Raw genomic sequence first — 26,443 nt, forward strand, 5'->3', positions numbered from 1 at the left:
GAGTCGAATTGATTGAATTGGATCCTAAATAATAATATATATTTATTTTATTAATTTATTTATTTTTATTTGATAGTTGATATATGATATTATTTATATGCTTTTAACAAAAAGAATTATAAATTTTATTTTTATTTATAGTAGAAGTGAAAATATATATATGCTAAAAATATAATTATTAGATTTGATTAATTGAAGTTAGGTGGACATGCATGAATAATTTAGAATTATATTGAAAAATAATTTATATACTGATATATGTCATGTAAGATTTTAAAGTGGAAATAGGAGATGGAAAGAATGTTTTTTTTATATCTGACTTTATACCAATATTAACTATAGATATATATATAAGCATGTTTTATTCAATCGGTTCAACCGCAAACCGGTTTTCCGGTCTGATTATATATGTTTTTGGTCAATATTATTGACCTGGAATCAATCGGTAAATTTACCTGAAATGACCCTATAGTTCAATATTTAAGGCCATGTTTGGGAATTAGCGGTTAGCTGATTACATTAGCTGTTAGCTGTTAACTGATTACATTAGCTGATTTGACTAGCTGATTTGATTAGCTGTTTGTCTAGATCTGTTTGGTAAAAAATAGCTGATTGATAATAGCGGTTTATGCAAAAAGACGAATAAGGGCATTAATTTTGGCGCAGGAGAAGAAGAAGTCTATCTATTAGGGTTAAAGAAGTCCATTAATTTTAATATTGCAAAACGCTAATTGAAAAAGCTCCTTTTAAGAGCTTTTTCTAAATTAGCGTTTTCATCCCAAAACTCTCTCCCAAACCTCTCTCCATCAAACACTCCAATTAGCGGTTTCAGTGGTCAAACCTCTAAAGTTGGTCAAAACCGCTCTTTTTATCCCAAAACGCTCTTTACCAAACAGGGCCTAAGTCTAGCACATTGTGCTTAATGCTACTTGAGGCAAGCATCTTTTGGTATTTTATATAAATGTTTTCGATTTCCTAATTGTATTCTAATCAAATATAATCTCTATGAATTATTACATCAAACGAAGATAAATTTTATGTTTAAATCTAATCGTTATAATCAGCATGACCTTCCAACATAAAATATCCTAACAGTAAAAATTATTAGAAGTGAATGATTCGGATTTTATGGATCATTTATGTATTAATCACTTCGGTATAAGGAAATTATTCATAAAAAGAACGTTGTGTCTATACACCTCAGCAAAACGGTTTTGTTAAAATAAAACATGTACATTTGCTTAATATGCTAGTGCATTGCTATTTCAGTACGGTATACCTCAAAAAGTTTGGAAGGAAACTATTATGATGACTACATCCATCATTAATGTTCTACCTAGCAAGCTTTTCAAATGGAAAACACCTTATGAACTCTTTCTTGGTTAAACATGTTTAGTTTTGAGTATTTGGAATTTTCAGCGTAATTGCTAGGTCAGTCACTGTGAGACTTATGTTAGCTATTGTTGCATTAAAATATTGGAAGATACATCAAATAGATGTCAATAATGTTTATTTGCATGGTTTCTTAGATGAATAAATTTATTTATAACCACCATAAGGTTGTACAAAGTCTAAACATAATCAAGTTTTGCAATTTAGTTAAGTCCTTATATGGACTTAAATAAGCTCGAAAACAAGGGCACAAACAATTTTCTTCCAACCTTATTTCTTTTTGTTTCAACAGATCATATAATGCACATTGTGTAATCTCCTAGTCCAATACCATGTAGATATTGTTCGCTTTAGCCCAAATCCAACATCCGGAGCCTCACGGCTTTAAAACGCGGCTACATGTAAGGGTCTGGCGATTAATGAACCTAAAATATGTATGTTGCATCACTTCACGACACTTTGCGTAGTTTGCACCAATGTCCTTTTAACCCCATTTTGTCGATGTGTACATTCCACACGTTCATGGTAGCCCTGGGTCTACATGTTTGGAAAACACTCATAGATGTACCCTTAGAAAATCACTAGAACTCCTAAACAAGAAGAGATGTAGGCAAGTATATCGTGCTATGGGAGCCTTTGAAAGTACCCCCAGCCAGATCGGTCCCAAGCTCATATAAGCAGCCCTAGTAATTTCCCTTTAAGTTTCCAAAATGTGCATATGGTTAGTTTGAAAGACAAGTTTATTTGTCCTAGTTAACGAATAAATTAAGCCAATTACTAGGAAAGATGATTTGACCATTTCGGTTTGGAGGAATAAGGTTGGAAGGAAATGTCGTCTACACGTGTTCTTGTATTATTCCTACCCCGTTTGTTGATTTTATTCCAATTTTCTGTTGTAACTCGTTAGTATATATTTACATTATAAAGTGAGTCAAAACCATTTGTTCATTTAGAGTGTCAAAGCTAATAATTTTGACAGCCATTCTAAACGATTAAGAGATTTAGGTCATTCATGTGCTTTTAAGTGAGAACAAAATTGACCTTATTTAGAGTTGATAACTTGTGGAAAAATCCTTGATCGGAGCACTTCCCTGTGAGGCACCGTTGGGATCGGCCGGGGACACTCCGATGCCAAAGTCAGTAATATTTCTGAGAATAAACTGTAAACACAAAAGTAGAGAATCAGTAAGTGTACCTTTGATCCTAGGAAGCTGGGGTATTTATATAGGTTTCTGTAACCTTCAGCATTAATGGGGAAGCAGGTGAAGAGTTGTGCCATTACTCATCTTTGATTGCTATCAATTCTCCATTAATCCCAGCATTTAGCATTGAAACCCTCAGAGTTGAGGTATTCGAACAGTCAAGTCTTTATTCCCCTTTAATGGCTATTAATTGCCATTTAATTGTATTTATTCCCATTCATGGATGGTAATAAAGGCGCCTTTTGGTATTTTTGGATCCGTCAAGGCGTATGTACGCTCTCCTTGAGAACAATGGCGGGTCTCCATTACTCGCTCTCATCGGGCGTATCTCGTTATGACGTATCTCGCCATGGTCCACGTGGTGTGGCATAATGCTAGAAACTCCTTCATTTTCCTCATTATTTGCATATTCACCCCTGCATTAATTATCATTAATTCCACATTAATCATGCATAAATATCTCTTTTAGAAGAAATAATGGTTTGTCATTATCTCTATTAATTTTCCCTTATTCCTTGTTCTAGAATAATTTGGGTTGTTATCAGAAGCCCCCCCTAAAGGTATAAAAAGCTCTTTAGGGCTGTCTAAATGGTGTTTTATTTTTCTATCTTGGAGGAAAGTGGACCCGCCCTAGATGGGGGATCATATATGGAAATGATGCGCCTTTTGGGGCTTCCTTATGCGGGATCTTATGAACAAGATCCGCCCTATGTGGGATCATATATGGATATGATGCACTTTTAGGGGTTTTTGCTTCCTTGTGGATAGGTGGCCAACCGTATCCATTGTTATCCTCTAGGGGCTTCTTGAGAGTTATATTTCCTTTAGAAAGGGAATAACCCGCCCTTTATGGGACCATTTGTTCCTACGACATAGGATTATGATTCGCCTTAGGGACTTCTTTTATTCAGTTCTGCCATATTGAGGAGAATGACCCGCACTTAGGGATCAGTAAGAATGATCAGCCATTTAGGGACTTTTGTGCATTTTGTGGAGGCGAGACTTTGTTATTTTTATGATGAAGATGCGGATTCATTACTTTGATGAAAACGAGACTTCATTGTTTGGATAAAGACGAGATTTCATTAATTGGATGAAGACGAGGCTTCATTGATTGGATGAAGACGAGGCTTCATGAATTGGATGAAGACGAGGCTTCATGAATTGGATGAAGACGAGGCTTCATTATTTGGAGATGAAGACGGGGCTTCATTAGTTGGATGAACCCTTTGCTTGGATGAACCCTTTGCTTTCCAGAACTATTTTTACTAATGCATTATATCTTTTAGCAAGTAATTTTCTAGAATCTGGTTTAGGATTTCTCTAATTGTTTAGGGTAGGTGGCCAGTCGTACCCCAATGTGTGAACCTTTGTGAAGGTTTAGAAGCTTTTATTCCTGGTGAGGAAGTTAAGCTGTCTTAGGCGATCGATTTGCTTCCTATCTTTGAGGTGAATCGATCCGCCGCCAGGTCTTGAGACTCTTCTTTGGGAAGAGTATTTGAGAGTGTAAAGTTCTCACGTCTGAGAAATGTTTTAACTCTGTCTCTGACGGCAATCAATTGTTTCCTATCTTTGAGGTAGATCGATCCGCCGCTGAGATTATTGTCCGATTGTTTGTAAAACTTAAGTACAATTGTTTTAATCCTTATGGTCGCCATTTACTTTTACGTTTGCGTAAGTAAATATATAAGTTTGTAGGATTTAATATGGAGTAGGTGGCCATCCATACTCCGTTGTGCGAACCTTTGTGAAGGTTTGAAGCTGTTCTATTCCTTCTAGAGAAAGTAAAGCTGCCTAGGGGATCAACTTGCTACCTATCTTTGAGGTGAAGCGATCCGCCCGTAGGACTTGTGAACCCTTTTTTGGGAAGGGAGTGAGAGAGTGTAAAGTCCTTGCGTCCAAGGAATGTTTTAACTCTTGCTCGAATGGTGATCATCTAAAGATGGATCCGCCCATGAGAGTGTTCTCCTATCTTTGAGGAGAAAGTTGAGGGTGTAATGATCTCATGTTTGAGACAATTTTAACCCGCTTTTGATGGTGGTCAATCCTTTTCCTGTCTTTGAGGAGAGAGTTGAGCTCATTTGAAAGCTCCTGAGGGTCTGTGCTTCTTATCTTTATGGAAAGGGGATCCGCCCGTGATGGGATCAATTGTCCTATCTTTGAGGTAATTGATCCACCTGTGGAACTTTTCATTCGCCAGCCACTGGGCGTATATCAGCACTAAAAGCTAGGCAAATGAATATAAGAAGTATGGCGAGAAAGAATAAATTATAAAGTATAGGATACTATAACAGTTTAATGCACATATAAGAATATGTAAAAATACTGATTTTTAGGCCCATGGTTCCGTCTTTTCTGAGCAACTAGAACCGCATCCTCAATTATGTTTAACTTATGAGTAATCACATCTGGGCTTACTCCTGTGGGGATCTCATTCTCCTATGTAAATACGCTTTCAGGCTCAATGAGAACTTTTTTAACATCCTCTTTGATCTCAAGTTTTAATCCTTTGGCGATCCGCACCCGCTTTCCATCAGCAATAAGGAGCGTTTCTGTGTCGCCCAAAGCTGTAGTGACAAGTTAATATTTCTCACCTTCGTCCTCTTTGGATTGTGGGCGGATTGATAATGACGCCGAACCGAATTCTTGATACAACACTAAATGAAAGGATGGAAGCAATTTATTTTAGGGAGTTCCAAATGTCTAAACTCCCTATTTTTTATGGCATAGGAGATCCTACCGCATATTTGCATAGTTACCTACGAAGAATGGCGATGGGTGATGCTACACGATCTCAAATTACTACCATGTTTTCCGCTTCTCTTGCGGGTGTGGTTCTTCCGTGGTATTTAAGTTTAAGCTAAAAGTGTACATCAGGATTTTTGGAAAATTGCTATTACATTTGTTAGAAGATTCGAACACAATGCTTCTCCAACGACTTTGGCAAACTTGGTCGAGATTAAGCAAAGGTCTGATGAACTCTTTGTCGATTATTTCACAAGATGGAGAGGAAAGCTCCTCTTACTCCATGATAACCCTTTGGTTCTAGTTCTTATTATTATTTTACTTTGTGGAGCTCTGCCAAAGTTTCATGAAATGCTACGATGCAGTACTTTCGCCGCATTCTAAGAAGTGTTTCAAGTAGCAAGAAGGATAGAGAGAATCGAGGCAGCTAATAATACCACTAAGTCTACGACTAGCGAAGCACCAACAGCTTAAAGAATGATATCTTTTATGCTTTGTTGTTTTTCTGTTTATGTATTTCCCTTTCATGTAAATATGTACAGTTGTTTCCGTATTTTAATTTTAAAAGGTTCAGTTCCTTTAAGTTTTTATAAGTATTAATTTGTGTCAATCGAAATTTCTTTCCCGTCATTTGGGTTCACTAGTTCTCACTTAATCGGTGTGTCAATCATCATAAGCATCATTCAGCATCCATATCATGCATAGAGGTCCTAATGTCATTCTTTAAGTTAATCAAAAAAATTTTTTTTTCAACGTGCCTAAAATGTTTGCTGTGTTACTAATATAATTACAAATAATCAATAAAAAAATGTACGAAACTGGTATGATTTATCGTCAAACTTATTTGGAAGGTATAGTGTGACACTTAAATAACAGTCAAACCATTTTTTTTAATTTTCGGTAACGTATGGTTAAAATTGATCTTACTTGAAAACGTTAGGGTTAAATTTATACTATTTCATACATTAAGATTAAATCTGCACTTTTTAAAAAAGACAAAAAGAATCTTTAGGTCCATGGTTTTTCATTTTTTTGGTTCATTCAGTCATTAATATTTTATTTAGACACATTAAACTCGTGATCTTTTGTTTTCTGTCACATTAAGCTCTTGATGACTATAAAAGTTAGTTTTAAATATAAAACTCCATTAATAGAGTGTTTTTTTTTTTTGAAACGGAAACAGACTTATATAGAATCAGAAGCGATTACATCAGAGAGAAACTGGGGAGGAATGTCATTCCACTCCAGACGACCAGGCTGAGAGCCAACTGCCCGAGCTAACAAGTGGGCAGTATGGTTCGCTGATCGATGTGCAAAAAGCACGGAAATACAATTGAACGAATTCATTAGAGCCTTACAATCATCCATAATTGAACTTACATAAACAGAAAAAGATAAATTTCCTTCAAATGCCTTCACGAGAAGTTGGTTGTCTGATTCGAATTCGATGCGGTCTAACCGGAGTTCGTTGCACCAAGCAAGAGCTTCGCGGAAGCTATACAATTCAGACGTGAAAGCATCCCAGCCCCTAATATGCGAGCTAGCAGACGCCCCCAAAAACCGGCCCAGCGAGTCACGAATCAAGCAACCAGCTCCCCGGACCTCGAAAGCAGCATTGCAGGAGGCGTCGAAGTTACACTTAAGCCAACCAGGAGGCGGGCGAGACCAGCGAGGAGGGTGAATTGGATCATCATCCGACCTGTTGGAAGAGGGGTAGTGGAGTTGTGCTGCTTGCCAGTCCCTTAATTCTGACATTGCCAACTGGAGGGTCACCTCGGGGGGCCTCGGCGCATGGTGCCAAAGGGACAGGTTACGGTTGGACCAAATGCCCCAAAGAACTGCCAAAAAAACAGCCAAAATGTCCGGCGGAGCACTCATGAGGAAGCGTTTCGCCCAGTGGAAGAAGTCATCAGAATTTGAGGTAGGCTGACCAATTGCGAAAAGAGACCAAACCAGAGCCGCTTCATGGCAATTCACCAAGGCTTGAAAAAGGTCTTCAGAGTGAAAGTTACAGCAGGGGCAAGCTGGGTCGATGTCAATACCGCGATTCACAAGGGCCAATCTAGAAGGCAGGCAGCCGGACATAGAGCGCCAGCAAAGATCTTTCATTTTCCCCGGGGCATTGGTGGACCAAATACGATTCCACCAAGGTTGAGCAAGGGGAGAAATATGTGAAATATTAGAAATGAGGCGAAACCCACTTTTGATAGTGTACTTACCAGACTTATCTAAAAACCAAAACCAACCTTCCTCCGAGTGGCGTCTGGTCAGAGGAATCTTCAGGATGAGTGAGCGGTCCCGGGGAAGCAAACGATTGATCAGACGCATTTCCCAACCCGTACCAGACTCAATAGTCAAGTCCCGAACCGAGAAGGACTCCATCCCAGCAATAACAGGAGTGGCTAAAAATGGATTGCTGACATCCAGAATCCAGGGCTGAGACTAAATATTTAGAGCGGAATTCCCGGAAACAACACGCCGACAGCCCGAACGGAGGATAGAGAACGATGCCAAAAGGCTGCGCCAAATAAAACTTGGCGAGGAGCCCAGTGACGCCTCAAGTAAATCACATCTTGGGAAGTATTTTGCCTTAAAAACCAAGGCAGCAAGAGAAGAAGGGCGGGACAATAGTAGCCAAGCCTGCTTTGTAAGAAGACTAAGGTTAAAGTCTCGAAGCTGCCAGAATCCCAACCCCCTAAAACATTTTGGAGAACTAAGACGGTCCCAAGAACGCCAATGGATGCCCCGCGAGCCACAACCCGCTCTGCCCCACCAGAAAGAATTAAGCTGAACTTGAATTTCGTTGCAAAGGGATTTAGGGAGGAGGATAACCTGCATTGCATACGCGGGCAGAGCCTAGGAGACCGTTTTCAACAGAATATGCTTGCCAGCTTTTGAAAGGAACTTGTTATTCCAGCCCAAGATCTTTTTCCAAGAGGTATCTTTGATGAAGTTAAAAGTTTGACGGCGATTCCGTCCCACAAAAGCAGGGAGCCCAAGATATCTGCCTCGTGCACTAGAAGTAGGCATCCCAAAGATTGAGCAAATGGACGCTTTCAAAGGGGAGCTGACATTTTTACTAAACGTCATAGTCGATTTGACATAGTTAATAGCTTGCCCGGACGCCGATTCATAGCGGTTCAAACAATCCCTGATCCAAAAAGCCTGGGCAAGCGACGCCTTGAAGAAAAGGAGGCTGTCGTCCGCGAAAAAATGTGGGAGATTGGAGGGGCATTTTTTACAATTGAGATGCCGCAAATGGCCCCCCGATGCTCCAAGTCCTGAAGGCAGGCCGATAACCCCTCCGCACACAGGATGAAGAGGTACGTCGAGAGTGGATTGCCTTGCCGAATGCCCTGTTTAGGAATGATCGGCCCAATTGACGCGCCATTTTGGCACACCGAGAACTCAACAGTCGATACACAACTGATAATAAGCTCGACCCAGTCAGCAGCAAATCCTAGCCGGGTGAGAATATTCCTGATAAACTGCCAATCCAAACTGTCAAACGCTTTAGAGATGTCGATTTTAAGGGCCGCAGAACCAGCGTTACCTTGTCTTTTACAATGGAGAAAGTGATTAATTTCATAGGCAATCATGATGTTGTCCACAATCATACGACACGGAATGAACGCACTTTGAGACTGGGAAATCATGTCACTGAGCATTGGTTTCAACCTTAATGCAATAGCCTTTGAGAAGATTTTGTAAAGAATGTTGCATAAAGAGATGGCTCTGAAGTCCGATGGAGAGGAGGGGTTTCTTACCTTCGGGATGAGAACAATATTTGTTTTGCCGAGCCACTCCGGGACCCGACGATCACGGAGGAAGGAATTGCATGCGAAGACAACATCTGCCTTAACAATCTCCCAATAAGTTTGATAAAACCCCGGGTTCAGACCGTCCGGGCCCGGGGCCTTGTCCGGATGCATTGAAAAGGTAGCAGTTTTGATTTCAGCCTCGTCAAAGTCCCTTAGAAGATCCTGATTCTGAGAAGTAGAGACACGACCGTCAAGCAAGCCCGAGATAAAATCATGATGCTCTTGCTGGCAGCCATAAACATTGGTGAAATAGTCCAGAATAACCTCCTCAGCCCCAGACCCCCACTTCACCCAAGCACCATCCCTAGCAAAGAGACCAGGAATGACATTCCTGTCTAGAAGAGGCCATGCCGTGAAAATATTTCATGTTGGCGTCGCCACCTCGAAGCTAAAACTGTTTAGCCCGCTGTTTCTAGTGATCCTCTTGCTGCTTAAGGAGGGAAGAAAGCTCTTGCGAGGCAGATGACAGTAAGCTCACCGAATGGGCATCAAAATTACCTTGGAATTTCCGAATGGAGGCACGGAGAGCCCTAATCTGATCCCGATAGCCAATCCTTTGGCTCCTTCCCTAGATGGCGAGAGAGGCGCTACAAGAACTAATTTTCGCATTGATGTTAGGAGGGCTCCTGTTCTAGGAGTCAAGGACGACATCACGACATTCGGGGATACGAGCCCAAGCGTTCTCAAATTTGAACGAGCAGCGAGGGAGGGGAGTGTTAGGGGAAGAGTAGCGGAGCAGAGCGCTATGATCAGACGACACTGGTTCGATATTCCTAATTCTGGCCAAAGGAAAGGATGAAATCCACGACTGAGAAGCAAGAGCTCTATCTAGTCGCTCTTCAACCCTGTCATCGGAACCTCTACCACGGTGCCAAGTAAATTGGAATCCCTCCATACCGATATCAGACAGAGTACAGTCATCCACAGCCTGCCTAAAGCCATTAAAGAGATTCCGAGGGTGGAGGCGGGAACCACGCTTTTCAGAAGAGTGAAGAAGGTCATTAAAGTCCCCCCAGCACAACCAGGGGAGGGGGGAGATTTCGGCCAGCGCCCTTAAGCAGTTCCAAGAATCAATCCTTCTGGACCGTTCAGGAAAACCATAGAAACCCGTCATACGCCAGGAAGGCAAGTCTTGAGAGCTAATAGCAACATCAATGTAATTTGTACTAAAGCAAATTAAGGACACAGCAAGAGAATTTTGCCAGAACAAACAAATACCACCACTTAAACCTTGCCTATCAATCACAAAACATTTATCAAACCGCAATCTTCGCTTGAGAGAATCCATCTTGCTCCTTAAGGATTTAGTTTCCATCAAGAACACTAGGGAGGGCTTGTGAGTGAACACCAAGTCCACCAATTCCGCAACTACCCGTGGCTTGCCCAGACCACGACAGTTCCACGCTAGGGCTAACATTGTGAGCGGCGGGTTTGGGTTGCCAAACCGGCCGATAAAAGGGATTGATGTTGCAACTCACCTTGGGAATCATCAGTAGAATTCAGCAAAGTGGGATTACTCAGGACTCCGGTCGACTTACTAGTTTTTGAGGGAGTGGACAGGGAAGTGTCAAATGCCTTCCTCTTTCCCAGATTTGAGGTCGCAGAACTCTCTCCGACAGGTTCTGGAATTTCTTCGATGACGACCGAGAGGGGAGACCTTTGGGATCGTGCCAACTTCTTCCATTTTCTAATTTCCAGGCCATCGGGGCAAGCCTCAGAGACGGGGGGGATAGCCGATATCGGGGGGTCACGATGCTGGATGACAAGGAATTTCTAGCTAGGAGCATCGACACCGCTGTTACCCAAGGAATTAGCCTTTGCTTTTTTGGCCTTTAGCAGGTCGACATGAAGGAGAATCATGTCATCTAGAGATTGGGTCTCAATCGGTTCAAGGGCCCAGTCCTTCGGGATAGCCTAGACCGCACTGCAATTGATGGGGTTGCCATGGCCCAATAAGGTTAGTTGTTGTTGGGCTTTCAAGATGAGCGGGTCAGAGTGTGGGCCAATGGGAGGAGCATCGCCAAGCGGGTTTGTGCCCGAATGTATAAGGTAAAAAGGTTTTGGTATTATGTCCAGGGCAGTTTGTGGGGGTTTTGGTAGTGGCCCAGTAGCTATTAAAGCTGGGGGCGCTGTGTCAGGGGATCTGATACTAGGACAGGGGGTTAGTTCCTCAGAAATAGGAATAGTACACAGGTTGGTACATTGGGATGGAGCACCTTTTGGGCTAGATTCAGGCAGTAATTTTTGGAGAATAGTTGTCTAGGACGTGTCAAAGCAATTTGGATTTGGTGGCGGGTTGGCCAGCCGGAGTTGAGTAGCAAATCCATGCAGGAGATCGTCGAAGTTTGGAGAATTCCGATCGATGGACGATAGAGAGTCGGATTTGTGGGGAGGAAAAGCAACAAGCCAAGGCCCAAAGGATCCTCTGGCCTTACGGCCACCGCCATGAGGAAGCTCCTCACAAACTGCCGTGCAGTTTCTACTCAGATGGCCAATAATACCACATTTGTAGTAGAAGTCCGGCAGTTTTTCATATTTCACAGATTTGCTGCCATTCGAGGCAAAAGGAGGAGGACAGTTGAAGCAGTGCATAAGTGGTTTAGAAACATCCAAGAGGATTCTCATATGCATAAAAGCTCTCCGGGAATGGGGAGGAGAGCCCATCCAGTCAGCTTCCACAAATTTGTAAAACAGCGAGCTAATAATTTTCGCATTCTCGGGATTGATCAGGCTAGGAGGAAGCCCGTAAACTTGAATCCAGAACGGGCAAATGGATAGGTTAATCTAGTCGATGGTAAGGTCAGGGGGCATTCCTGGATAGATAGGAGTTGGTTGTGAATCAGCCATGGCCTTTCTGAGAGAATCCTTTTTGCATGGGCTTCACAGGAAAATTCGAAAGAGAATGTGTTGTTGCTAACTCTGGACATGGAGAAGGAGTCACAATGGCGCCATGCTTGGTTCAGAATAGATCGGATTACATGAAGGCTAAATTTCTTATCGGTGAATAGTTTTCCGATCAACACCGCCTTGCCGCAGGGTGCAGCAGACAGAGGAGATTTGGTTAGGTTTAGAGTGGGCATGATAGGACCAGATTGTGATGAAGAAGCAAGAGCCATATAGAGGATTCAAAGAGGAGCAACAATGGGGAGAGGCGGCGGGTGAACTCACAGACCAGCTGGAGCAGAGCTATACTAATCTCTTCCTATTAAAATATGCATATATTATATAAATCGAAATTCAGATTCTAGAGTGTTATTCATTTCACCTGCAGTATAAATTTTTATTTTAACAGTTTGAAACAATTTTTAATATGTATAATGTGGCTATACAAAAATTATAAAAACCTTATTTCGAGTGGTAAAAAATATAATTTCAAATATAGATTAAATTAATAACACTCTTTTAACTGTATTAGATATTCACAACTAACCAATTTGATAAACAATTTAATGTAACAGAAAATAAAAGATCACGAGCTCAACGTACAATAAAAAATTCAAGAGTTTAATGTACCAAAAAAAATAAAGATGCGGACGTTAGTCATTGTTTGGGAGGAGATTAATGGAAGTAATTGAATGCAAAATTTTAAATTAACCTTGTTGAAAGTAAATGAAGGTTAACGTGAGTTAATAGTTTACTTCCATTAACTTTATTTGTTCTCATTAACTCTATATCTTTAACTTCCAAAACGGGGATTGATAGAAATAACATAAACTTTTTAATGTAAAGTAGTTTTTTAACTCTCATATACATTCCTATTAACCTTGATCAACTCTCAAACAAGTTTAAATTTTATGGAGTGTTTAGTTGCTGCTTTTCGACCTCCTATTTGGCTTTTTCACTTTGAAAATGAGAGTTTTAAGTATTTGGTTAAATACTAATGTTTACATTTTGCAACCGAAAAGTAGTTTTTTTATAATAGTAAAAAATCTCTGTTTTTTTTAAAACAACGTAGTTTTTTATAATAGCAGAGAATCTCTGCTTTTTTTTTTGAACAGTTTTTTTTCAAACAACAAACTGTAACAGAGAACAACAAGTAGCAGTTAAAGCAAACCAGACCTTAACCTTCATTTCCATCATTTCCCTTTTCTTTCCGTATTGTTCTCTAATTCTCACATCCATTAACGTCTCGATTCAATTCCCAATTGTAAAATTTGATATTTATACCTAAAATAAATACATTTTCATAAAAAAAAAAAAGAATTAATTTGTAAGCTTAGAACAGGTATGTATTAGTATTACTAAAGAAGCCAAGAAAAAAGGGATCAAAAGTGGTCATGATTTCGTACCCATTTACAATTTCTGATTCCATTCTCTGTTTCTCGTGTTTAATCCCTAATTCACAGCAATGGCCAAGAAAACAATGGCAGAAAAGCAAAAGAGGAAGAAATTGATCTCCATTGATAATGTACCAACTTTCTCAAAGCAGCCTAGAAGCCCTGCTCCCAAACGACGTTCTGATTTTTCTTCGTTTTTCTCTTCTACTTCTATCTCCATTTCAGGTACCTCCACTTGTAATTTCCGATTTCCTCTTTTTTGTTGCCAATTTGTGATTTTGAGGTCCGAATTTATGTTTCTGTGAATTACCTGTTCAGTTTGTCAGATTGATTCCATGGGTATGTGAATTCGGGGTTTGCTAATTGAATTGCTGTATTTATTTGGGGATTTCCTGATTTTGACCTTGCAATTCGTATTGATTTTGAATTGGATCCACATTTGTAGATTGGTAATCACGCAATCTCATAAATTGTGAGATGAGAGAAAAGAGGAATGTAATTCAGCTGCGGTGCTTCACTGTTGAAAATTATCTCGAAAAATCTCTTTAATCTCTGATGAATTTGTATTTAATGGGTTTGAATAAGGATATGTGTTCATCACGGTTGCTTTGAAGGTTTATGTTAATTGAGCTCATCATGGTATCTGTTCTTGATTTATAGGACATGTAAAAGATTGCATTTTACATTAGGGCAAACTAAACAAGTAGAAAAGCTAATTGAAGAACATTAAGGAAATCTAAACAAGTCGTTATCATCTTATGTTATTTATTTATGGCAAAACAGATATTTGAGCCCCTGATCAAATCAATTTTTAGTGATTAAGCTGGTCATCTTTTAATGGATATATTAAGCTCTTGATCAATTATTTTTTAACACATTAAGCCTCTATTAGATAGTCCCGCTATACGTGTGATTCAAACTTCATTTGGCGCAAATGGGACTGCCAACACGTCATTGTTCCCTTAAATTGAAATGGTTAAACTAAGTTTGATTGTTTTACATTAGGGGCTAGGGTAAAGTTAGTTTGAAGGTTGATATAACAAGGTTAATTTAGGGGTTGACATGACATGTTGTTAGAAAAAAATTATCTGCCATTTCGATCTTGTTAGGTAACATGTTAAAACAGTGACATACTAGTAGTTTCATGGGCGCTAAAGTTTTAATCACACACATAACCGTACAAGAGAAACTTAATATGTTAAAAAATAATTGATCAAGGGCTTAATTTATCCATTTAAAAGATCATGGGCTTAATTAATGTCTTAAAAATTAATTTATCAAAGACTTAATGTATCTGTTTAAAAGATCAGTAAAAATTGAACTGATCAGGTGAAGTGTGCATATTTCCTGTATATAGTTGTGATAGTTAAGTTATCGCGGAGACTTCTCAAGTTCAAGGGTAAAACATTATGAATGTTAATGCAATCTTACCATCTTGAAATTTATACAACAATTTCTTTTCGAACTGTTTATTAAATCTCAGGATCCTTTAGACATGGTTTTTCCACTGTTACTATGACTGGTTCGGATGACACCAAGGTTGAGGAAGCACTCTCTGTGGTTCTTCAATGTCGCAGATTTGCAAACAGAAGAGCAAAGAAGTTGTCCAAGTTATATAAAGCCCCAGTGGAAGGAATCGAATCAGTTTCTCAAAGTAGAATCCTTGACCATTGTGGTAGTAGGTTTGTTCTGTGCCCATATGCAAATGCTAGGTGTATAAATGTTGTCTGATTAATGTTTGGGGTAAATTACATTCATATAACGCTACTAGCATTATAACCCCTAAACTTTAAAAATCCTTGAACTTTGCATTCTATAACATCAGAGTCGAAATCAACAAAAGTCCGTTAAAAAAAAGTAATGAAATCATGATGGTGGTGAAATAAGTGTTTTACCATTATTTTTTGTGACATGGATAAACAAAGAGTCAATGATGTTGTTGAACTTGTCCAGGTCATCATTTTGTTAACCTTTTTTTCACAGATTTTTGTTGTTTTTGGGCTTTAATGTTACAGAATATAAAGTTTAAGGATTTTTTATGTCAAAAAAATGAAATTTAGAAGCCACAATATTAGTAGCACTATAGTTCAGGAGCCATAGATGTATTTTACCCTCAATGTATGTTGTCAATCAAGATAACTGATTTGAAAATGATTAATTTTATCTTCTCTTATAAAATGTCAGTGAGGAGACAATAGCCACAGAAAATGATGCTATGCCCGGTGAAGCCCGAGTCACTGAAAGCAGCAGTGTCTGTGCAACTCCTGGAAACGTTGTGTGGGCTAAAACAGATTGCCAAATGTGGTGGCCTGCTGAAGTATGTTCTAAAATTTGTAGTTCCTATATGGAACATCTTGTGCTTTTGGTCTTTATTGGGATAATGTACAAATTTAGCCGTATGGTTAAAGGAGAAGAACAAATTTAGACTCCACGTATGAAAAACCGTGCATGTTAGCAGTAATATTTTGTAGATTAAGCAATTTCATACTCCATTAATGAAAAAAATCTAACCGAAGCTCGCTTTCCATTAATTCTATTCCATATTTGCACCACCTAAGCTCCCGTCCATGTGGAACTAAACGTAATTGCTAATATTGCACAATTTTATACATGAAGTCTAAATCTGTTCTCCCCCAATAACTATAAGGCTAAATATATACCTTATGTGGTGCATACATGGAACCAAATTAGTGGGAAATGAGCTTCTGTTGGATTGCTGTTAACGGAGTCTAAAAATTGCTCCTTCTACAAAGCATTAGTGCTAACATTGCATGGTTTTGATCTATCGCTAATGGAATCTAAATCTGTTTTTCTCCAATAGCCATAAGACTAAATTTGTACCTTATCCTGGTCTTTCTTTAATGCTAGTTTATAGATGAATTATGCTGATGTTCTTCAGATAATCGGAGAAACATCTTCAATAGCTGATTCAAGAAGTCAAGGCATCTGCGGTCATGTTCTAGTACAGTTCTATGGCAATCATGGCAGGTTAGTATCGTAGCTATTGTCTGTTTTGTCAAACATAGTTAAAGCTTCCAAAAAAATTCCCATTTTTCTGCAATACGAGCTTAATCTTTTAAATTACTTTTCAGTGCTTGGGTTGATCCAGCCAGAGATCTTTCACAGCTCGAGAATGTACGCATTGACTACTTCATTACTCTTCTTGATAGACTTTATCTCATATTTCTTCTATTCAATCAAATTCCTCCCATAAATGTTTCTTTCTAATTTATTTCATGCAAAGAAAAAGGGTATATGGTATAACGTAGTTTGTACTTTGAACATTGTCCATAGAACTTGGGAGGGTAAAATACATCTATGGCTCCTGAACTATACAGGTACTGACATTATGACCCCAGAACTTCATTTCTTGACATAAAACCCTTGAACTTTACGTTATGTAACATTAATGTCCAAATCAACATAATCCCATAAAAGAATTTAATGAAATAATGACTTGACAAATTTGACTACATCATAGACTCTCTTTTTTACCATGTCACCAAAAACTATGGTCAAATACCTATTTTACCCTCATCATTTCATTTTTTTTTTTTTTACGAAATTGTTGATTTGGGCTGTAATGTTACAAATGTGAAGTTCAAGGATTTTTACATCAAGAAATGAAGTTTAGAGGTCATAGTGAAATATTTCAGGGGCCATGAATGTAATTTACTCGGACTAGGGAATCAAATTAATAGAGCTTCCAATCTCAAGTTTATAACATAGAACTGCTATGGCTATATGCACTTTTACTATGTGTTTTAGTTTGTACAGGTGTCAAAACGAGTTATCGTGTCATAATCGTTTTATGTGATCTATATCATATATTTCATAATCGTGTTCTGCATTTATATCATATATTTCACATGATTATATATGATTTAAATGCAACAAAAATGATGTTCGTGCCAAGATTGTCTCGTTAAATTGTATTATCGTGTTAGAAATTGACAACTCTATTAGTTTGATTCACTTGTTACTCTGTCCACTGTTTGTTTACATGCATGGTCTCATGTTCTTCAGTGCTTCGAAGAAAGGAGCTGCAACACTATGGAAAAATTTCAAGATGCCTTAAAACAGGTACAGCCTTAAGATTGTATTTTGTCTGTGTAAGGTTACAGGTTCTGCAATGTCCATCAGCGAAATTCTAGAATCTGGATTAACCTTTTTCTTGTTGAATATTGTAATTTTGTAGGCATTAAAACGGAAGGAAGATCTAAGTTCATATGGACCACTAGGTAGAAGTGTTGATGAATCCAGTCACCCAAGTCAACAAGATGAGCCATGTGGTACTATCTTCATTCTTTATTCTTTCCTTTCTCAACTCCATTGACGTGTCAAATAAGTTCTTAATCTTGGACTAGGGTTGCAAATGGGGCAGGTGAGGATGGCGAATGTTTCCCCATCCCGTCTCCATTTAGATGAAGAATCCCCATCCCCATTTATAAGATGCACAAAATATAGTCCACATCTTCGTCTCGGTGGGATTAGGATCCCCGTAGTGATTCCTATTTCCTCATTTCTAATTAACATTTTCTTTATTGAAATTTAATTTTTTTATCAACTCCTTTGACGTGTCAAATAAGTTTTTAAATTGGGTCTAACTCGCCCTCAAAAGACACCTCGAAGTAGAGGATTGCCTCACAATTATAAATGACTTATTACCTTTATGCTAGCCTAGGCAATGTGGGTGGGTACTTAACGCACCCCTCACCGCAGGACTGAAAATCTGGAGTTTGCAAGACTGGAACATCTACAATTGCTCAATAGGTATCCCCAATATTGGATTAGAGGGTGACTTACACCTATGGCCCTTCAACTTAGGTCTTACTTTTTCTTACGGCTTCTCACCTTCAAAACCAAACATAAAAGTCTCTTATGAAAGTAAACGACCTCAAAGTTAAATGTGGAAACTAGAACTGCACCATTTAAATAGCTTAATGCTTGTCAGCCAACGAATGAAAAATACTAAGTTAATCTTGCTTAAGACTTGCACAGTGTTATTCTTCCTTCATTCGATGATAAACTACGGAGAAACGAGAATTAAGGGCTTGTTTGGTTCAGTTGTTGTTGTTTACTGTTGCTGGCAGTTGGTAGATTAGGTGATTTTTATTTCTAAAATAGCTAGCAGTTGCTGTTTCTCAATCATAATCAAACATTTTAGATAAACTGTTTGGAGTAAAACAGCAAAAAGGAGCTAAAGAAAACCAAAACGGCCACTAATTCTACACTAATCTTTCTATGATGATTGACCATTTTAGATGAAAGAGTTTGACCTTTGCTATTAGGCGAAAACAATGTTGGACTTCTTCCACTTTCAGTCTAAACTCACATCTGTATTTTGAATGTGGGTTGTGACTTCAACAGATAAATGCACATCATCAATTTCGAGTAGGACTGAATCAGATGTACTTGAAAGAAGAAAGAGCAAGAGGATACGAAAGCATAAACTACGCTTTGCTGTAAGTATCCTGTATATATTAGATAGGAGAAACGCTTATTTGAGCTTCTGATTAATTCAGTTTTTACAATCTTTTAGATGGATACATTAAGCCCTTGATAAATTATTTTTGAACACATTAAGCTCCTCTTAGACAGCCATTTATGTGTGTAACTCAAAGTCCGTTTAGCGTGCATAAAACTACCAAGGTGTCAATGTGTTTTAACACGTCACCTGACAAAAAAATTCCTAACAACCTGTCATGTCAACCCCTAAGATAACCTTACCACATCAAGCCGCAAACTAACTTTACCCTAACCCCCAAATGAAAACAACCAAAACTCATTTAGTTTAACCTTTTTACATCAAGGGAACCGTGATACTTGGCAGTTCCACGCACTCTAAACGGAGTTTGAATCACATACTTAACTAGGCTGTCCAATAAAAGGCTACTATGTTAAAAACTAATCCATCGAAAGCTTAATGTATCTATTTAAAAGATCAACAACTTTATGCGTAAAAATTGAATTGATCAAAGACTCAAATATGCGTAATTAAATTTTCATTTGATAAAAGAATCACATTCCTAGTTAGTTCATATTCTTGTCAAAATACTTTTGCAGGATGTTGTGTTTCCTCTAAAATCAGCAACAAAGGTTCGTAGGTTGAGGATAATGAGATATCTCGGCCTTACACCTCCTGTAGGTTCTCCTTTCTAACATATGCAAATTATTTACTCTCTAAGCCTATGTTGTTTTAGAAATAATAAATTAATTTAAAAAATTGTAAATTTTTTTCAATTTGTCTATAAAGTGGGAGTATTTTAAAATTTCAACAATTTTTCTAGTTTCCACTTTTTTTTTTGTTTTTTTTTTGACCTTTCCTCTTATATATGTATAACACTGTTTTATATATGACTATTTAACAGCAAAATGTTGAGTGTTGGATTTGTCATTTGATTATTAGAAAATACAACACTTTGAACTCATTAATGCTGTTATACTGAGCATATAATTTACTTCATCAATTAGTTTCTGCTTGTTTAATTAATTGTGATTATTATTATTTTGTAGAATTTATTGATTGGAAAGATTAATATAAAAGATTTGAATTATTTCTTTAGAAAGTGATTTGAGTAAATGATAAATAATGTGAAATTTTAATTGAATTACTTTATTGGCATCGTTAATTGCAAAGTTCGACCCAAAGAAATAAGAGAATGGCAATTGTCGTTCGGGTTCTCCAAGCTGATGGTCCTGTTTTTTTTGAAATAAAATTAGAGGTTTGATCATTTTAAGTTCAACGTTCAAAATAGCATCAATATAGGTTTAATGTTTACAACATAATATCAATTTAGGCTTAATGTTTACAATATACAGTAAAACCTATATATAGGATTACACTTGGGACCGAACTATTTGTATAACAATTGGGAGGTTATTACTAAATAGAGTTTGGTATAATAAAAAATTTCAACACATATAATTTTAAATTTTAAATAATACCACTTGAAATTGGTTAAGATTATCATAGGCATACATGGTTTATATATAATGTATAACAATAGACATTAATGGAATAAATTAAATATTTAGAATTTCAATTTAGAGTTTAGGTTTTCAATATATAGACAATTGAAAGGGTTTTTGTGGAGGGTAATGAGGAACAAATTAAGGCTGTGATGGATATCCTCGACTGCTTTTGTGAGGCTTCTGGCCAGAAGATTAACATTCATAAATCCCGTATGCTTTGTTCCAAGAATATGGATAATAGCTTGTGTAGAAGACTGAGTGAGATGTCTGGCATTCCCCTGACTCAATCGTTTGGGAAATACCTTGGGGTCCCTCTTCATAGTGACAGGGTGTCCAAAGCCTCTTTTAAAGACATTTTGGACAAATCTAACGGTTTGTGTGCTAGCTGGAAAGCTAATTCTCTTTCCCTTGCAGGTCGCCTTACTTTAATCCAGTCTATCAACTGCGCTGCTCCAAATCACATCATGCAAGCCTGTAAGCTCCCTGAGCCGGTCCTCAACGACCTTGATAAAATTAATCGGCGTTTTCTGTGGGGAGAGTCTGGGGATGGGAGGAAGATTCACCTGGTCCCTTGGAAGGAAGCCTGCCAGCCTAAGAGCAAGGGGGGTCTTGGTATAAGGCAAGCTAAGGACAATAATAAAGTCCTGTTAATGAAGCTTCTTTGGAGAATGTGGCAATCCCCCTCCTCCCTTTGGGTTCGTCTTCTGTGCGGCAAGTATAGGAAAGATAGAATCTTTGGTGGCCCGAAGGAGAGGGTTGTCAGCTGTTCCTTCCTCTGGAAAGGGCTTAGTGCTGTTTTTGCTGAGTTCTGTACGGGGATTGGCTTGGAGGTGGGTAATGGGAGATCCATTAGTTTCTGGTATGACACCTGCATTGGTGACAAACCGTTGATTGGCCCCTCCGCCGAATGATCTCCTCTCCTGGAGAATTGCTGATGTGGTGGACTCGGATGGAGACTGGATCTGGTCTAAGTTCGACTCCTTTCTTAGCCTGGAGACCCTCCTTAATATTAGAGGTGTGAAGATTAGTAATCAGGAGGAGGATAAGGACAGACATTGCTGGGCCTTGACTAATAATGGTTCTTATTCTTGCAAATCGGCCTATGAAGCTTTTACCCCTAATAGGGCTGATCCTCCCTTGGAAATTTGGAAGTCCATTTGGGCCCTCAAAGTCCCCTACCGCATTAGGAGTTTCCTATGGCTGGGAGTCAAAGACAGGCTCCTCACGAATGCAGATAGACACAGAAGGCATTTGGCTGTATCTGGTGCCTGTAGCAGATGCAGCGGCCATGTGGAAACCTTGTGCCATGCTTTGAGGGATTGCCCGAATAGTAGAAAGGTTTGGAAAGGGGTCCTTCCTCACCACATCCTTCCTTCCTTTATGGGGTTCTCTGATATTGACTGGTTCTCTGAAGGCGTTAATGGGAATTTGTTGGCCAGTATGGAGCACGGGGCTATTCTCTTCGCTATTATTTGTCACCAAATGTGGAAATGGAGGAATGAAGAGTTATTTGCTGAGAAGACTGTCTTTATTCCTGACCTCCGGTTTTACTTCTCGAAAAAACTCTCTGTTATTACAAAGAGTTTTGAAGGAGAGCCCCTGGTTCACCCCTCCCCGGTTAAAGAGGTCCAGTTAGTTGGTTGGAGGAAGCCCAGGGAAGGGGTTGTCAAGTTGAATACGGATGGCTCCTGCCTTAGTAATGGCAGAATTGCTGCTGGTGGAGTTCTTCGGGATGCTGGTGGCGCCTGGCTGGCTGGGTTTACCCATAACTTAGGTACGGGCTCCTCCTTTACTGCGGAGCTCTGGGGGATCTTGTCTGGCATTAAACTCGCCATTCGCATGGGTGTTAAAAGACTTTCGGTGGAGTCTGACAATTTGGAGGCTATCAACAGGATTTCGGATAGACAGTCTGTTTGTCTTAAGAGTCAGAATCTCATTAAAGCCATCTTGAGGCTTCGTCCTGCCTTCGATTCTCTTACCTTCTCCCATATTTATAGGGAGCAAAACCGCGTGGCGGACCGCTTGGCAGCTGCTGGGCATGGGGGGGTGTTAGGTGTTTCTACCCTTTCCGTTCCTCCTTCTTTTCTGTTACCTTCTCTTCTTGAGGATAGGATTGGGATCAGTCTTCCTAGACTGATCCCGGGTTAGGTTTTTGTTTGTTTGTTTTTTTCTTCCCTTCTTACCAAAAAAAAAAGAAAGGGTTTTTATGGGAAAAATATAAACATCAATGGGAATACTAAATATTTATAATTTGAAGTTGTAGTTTGGGTTTTCAACTCGTAAATAATTTCAATAGTTTTTTTTAAATATTTTATGATTTAGTTTGAATTCTTAATATATACATATAAATATATAATTATTACTATATGGAGGCATAATTTCTAAAGGTGTGACTTGAAAAGTGTATAACAAATAACGTTTGGGAGGTTATTCCTATTTATAACTGGCCCAAGTTGGGACCGAGTTTTTTTATAACAAAATAGATGTTATTTTATATAGAGTATTCCTATATAGAGGTTTCACTGTAGCATCAATTTAGGTCTCACGTACAAAATAGCACCAATATAGGCTTAACGTTTACAAAGTAATACGAATTTAAGTTTAACGTTTTACAAAATATATATAATTTAAGCTAAACGTCATAATTAAAAATTAATCATATTATATTCTTTCCCTATTAACTTTATATGTTATCTTTTTATTTAGTTCTATATTCTTATTTATTTTAATTAGTATTCTTGTCCATTAAAATCTTATATTTGTTTTTCATAAATGATTTCATGACTACTAAATTATATTGCTCATGTAATATATGCAAACTAAAAGTAATTGAATATCCACAATAGTGTTCGAAATATTATGGATATTCAATTACTTTTAGTTTGCATATATTACATGAGCCATGAAATTTAGGATTCATGGAATGATTGATGAAAAATAAATATAATGTTTTAATGGGCAAGAAAACTAATTAATTGTATTATAATAAATAAGAAAATAAAACTAAATAAAAAGATATAACATATAAAGTTAATAGGAAAAGAATATAATATGGTTAATTTAATTGTGACATTTAGCTTAAATTGGATATATTTTATAAACGTTAAGCTTAAATTCGTATTATTTTGTAAACGTTAAGTCTATATTGGTGTTATTTTGTACGTGTGACCTAAATTGATGCTATATTGTAAATGTTAAGCCTAAATTGATATTATGTTGTAAACGTCAAACCTATATTGGTGCTATTTTGAACGTTGAGCCTAAATTAGTACTTCCCCAAAAACCTTAGGCCTATTTTAGTACCTTATCCCTTTATTTATTTTTTTATTAAGCTACTAATCTTTTATTTGGACACAATAAGTTTTGAGATTTTACAGTTTCCTATAATCACGTTATAAATATTAAAAACTGTTTTAAAACTGTAAAATATATAAATTTCGAATGCACGTGAAATGTTCTATTAACCAAATTTTATGTTCAACACTGATTTTTTAGTCATATATCGGTCAGTTTGGTTTTTATGATAAAATTACCGAATTAACCGAATCGACCGAAATAGAAGTTAATCAGATTTATTATTTATAAATTATTTGTAAAAATAGTTTTATTGTTTTTTTTCTTTAAATTAATTATTAATATTAAAGTAAGAGATTATATAATATACCTTTAACTGTTGTTATGTAATGTAAATTTATATTTGTACTGTTTAATTACAAATATATATTTATGCATTTTGGTGAACATTGTATTTTTAGACTTTAAGTTCTTAGTACTTTGTGCTTAAAAATTATAATTACTGTTACATGATTATGAATTCAAGAATATGTTTTATATAATAACATAAGTTATATAATAACAGATATATTATATTACTTATAAAATTATAAAGTATAACCAATCAGAGTTTAAAAATTCTGTAAAATTTATATTTATTAATCTCTGTTTTACTTTAACCATTTAGTATGTGGTTGAAACCAAAAACCGAACCGAATTGAACCGAAATATTTAGGTCGGTTCGGTTCGATTTGTTAATGTTATTCGGTTAAGTTCGGTTCTCATTTTTAGTGTTATTTGGTTTGCAGTTATTTCGGTTCGGTTTGGTTTTCAAACTGAACCGACTGTTGAACACCCCTACACATAAGACCTCTTATTAGTCCACGTGTGTAACTTTTCATAGTACTTTATTTAGTATGATATCACAAATCATCATTCTGACATTAAACTGGGCATTATAACTTTATGGGTAATTAATTTATTGGTCCCCATATTTTGATAAAACACATTGTTTAGTCCCTGTATTTTCAAAAATACATGGTAAGGTCCCTAACCCTTTTCTCAGTAAACTGTTTAGTCCTTCCGTCTGTTTGTTAGATTTTTTTACCGTTTATGACTTTAGAAATGACTAAATTACCCTTTACTATTTACCTTCAAACTTCAGAAGAGGAAATCCAATTTAGAAGAAGAAGCTATTTGTATGGAGAACAAGAAAAAGAACAGACACAATGCTTACGAATTTGAACGATTAAAATGAAAATCAAGAAGAACACTCGAAGTTAATTTCAGATGCATTAGAGTTTAAAAGAAAAGAAAATAAAGGAAAAGAAGAACGCAAATCCAAATTGACTAACAGAATCTTCATGAGAGTCTAACGGTAGGGACTAAACAGTTCACCGAGAAAAATGTTAGGGACTAAACAGTTCACGAAGAAAAACGTTATGGACTTTACCGTGTGTTTTTGAAAATACATGGACTAAACAGTGTGTTTTATCAAAATATAGGGACTAATAAATTAATTGCCCTAACTTTATTATCGCTGAAGCAAAAATTTTAGTAACTTTATTATCCTATTTTAAAATTTCATAATTTCATGACTATGTTGTGAAAATGGTCAAACTTAAGTGACCTTGTGTGCTTTTTACCATAACATTTACTAATTTTATTATGAAAGGACCACAATTTGTGAATTTCATTATTTATCACCTTTATTTGTGAAAATCACCAAAAACTTAACCAAATAAAAAATTGTTAAATGGAAAGCAAATCTAGACCATTTATAACTTGTCTAATATTATTTGTAATTACCAATTAAGTATCTACCGGATAAGGAAACCCTAATGCGAAATCTGGTAATAAAATCCTGGATAATTAATATACCGGTCAAATACATTTCATGAACCCCCTATAAATAGTGTAACATATTTTGTATTTTCAACACCCAAAAATATATCAAACCTAATTCACTACAAAATGAAACTCCAAATTGTGCTTCTTTGCTTTCTGATGTCTATTGTTGTGGCAGTAGGACTCCCTGGCGGCTGGAGTCCGATTAAAAATTTGAAAGATCCGCATGTGGTTGAGATAGCTAACTATGCTATTAACGAGCACAACAAACAAGCTCATACCCATTTGAAACTGGTTAGCATTGAGAAGGGCGAAACACAGATCGTGGCTGGGACAAATTACCGGCTTGTTTTGGTTGCGGAAGAAGGTGCTGCGAAGAACAAGTATGAGGCTGTTGTCTGGGAGAAGCCATGGGAGCATTTCAGGAATCTCACTTCCTTTAAGCTTTATAATTGATTTTGTATTTTAATTTATGTTTATGAGTTCGTTTATTTAAGAAATTGAGAATAATTATGAGAATGAAATAAGTGATTTGTGTTTAAAGAGTGAAGTTTATAATTTTTGTGCTGAAGAGGAATTAATGGGCAAGAAAACTAATTAATTGTATTATAATAAATAAGAAAATAAAACTAAATAAAAAGATAACATATAAAGTTAATAGGAAAAGAATATAATATGATTAATTTAATTGTGACGTTTAGCTTAAATTGGATATATTTTGTAAACGTTAAGCTTAAATTCATATTATTTTATAAACGTTAAGCCTATATTGGTGTTATTTTATACGTGGGGCCTAAATTGATGCTATATTGTAAACGTTAAGCCTAAATTGATATTATGTTGTAAACGTTAAGCCTATATTGGTGCTATTTTGAACGTTGAGCCTAAATTAGTACTTTCTCAAAAACCT

General features: G+C 37.2%; 1 protein-coding gene across 1 annotated transcript; it reads left to right on the top strand.

The window, feature by feature from the left end:
* Positions 1 to 13,406: 13,406 nt before the first annotated feature.
* Positions 13,407 to 19,868, top strand: LOC136208242 (uncharacterized). Its single transcript, XM_065999035.1, has 9 exons — positions 13,407 to 13,662; positions 14,921 to 15,119; positions 15,622 to 15,754; positions 16,337 to 16,425; positions 16,530 to 16,572; positions 17,464 to 17,520; positions 17,636 to 17,729; positions 18,808 to 18,902; positions 19,504 to 19,868. Exons 1-9 carry the CDS (start codon positions 13,509 to 13,511, stop codon positions 19,597 to 19,599), a joined length of 960 nt encoding a protein of 319 aa, XP_065855107.1. The 5' UTR covers positions 13,407 to 13,508; the 3' UTR covers positions 19,600 to 19,868.
* The last annotated feature ends 6,575 nt before the right edge of the window (positions 19,869 to 26,443 follow it).

Source organism: Euphorbia lathyris, chromosome 10, assembly GCF_963576675.1.
Source record: "Euphorbia lathyris chromosome 10, ddEupLath1.1, whole genome shotgun sequence".
NCBI classification, from domain to species: Eukaryota; Viridiplantae; Streptophyta; class Magnoliopsida; order Malpighiales; family Euphorbiaceae; genus Euphorbia; species Euphorbia lathyris.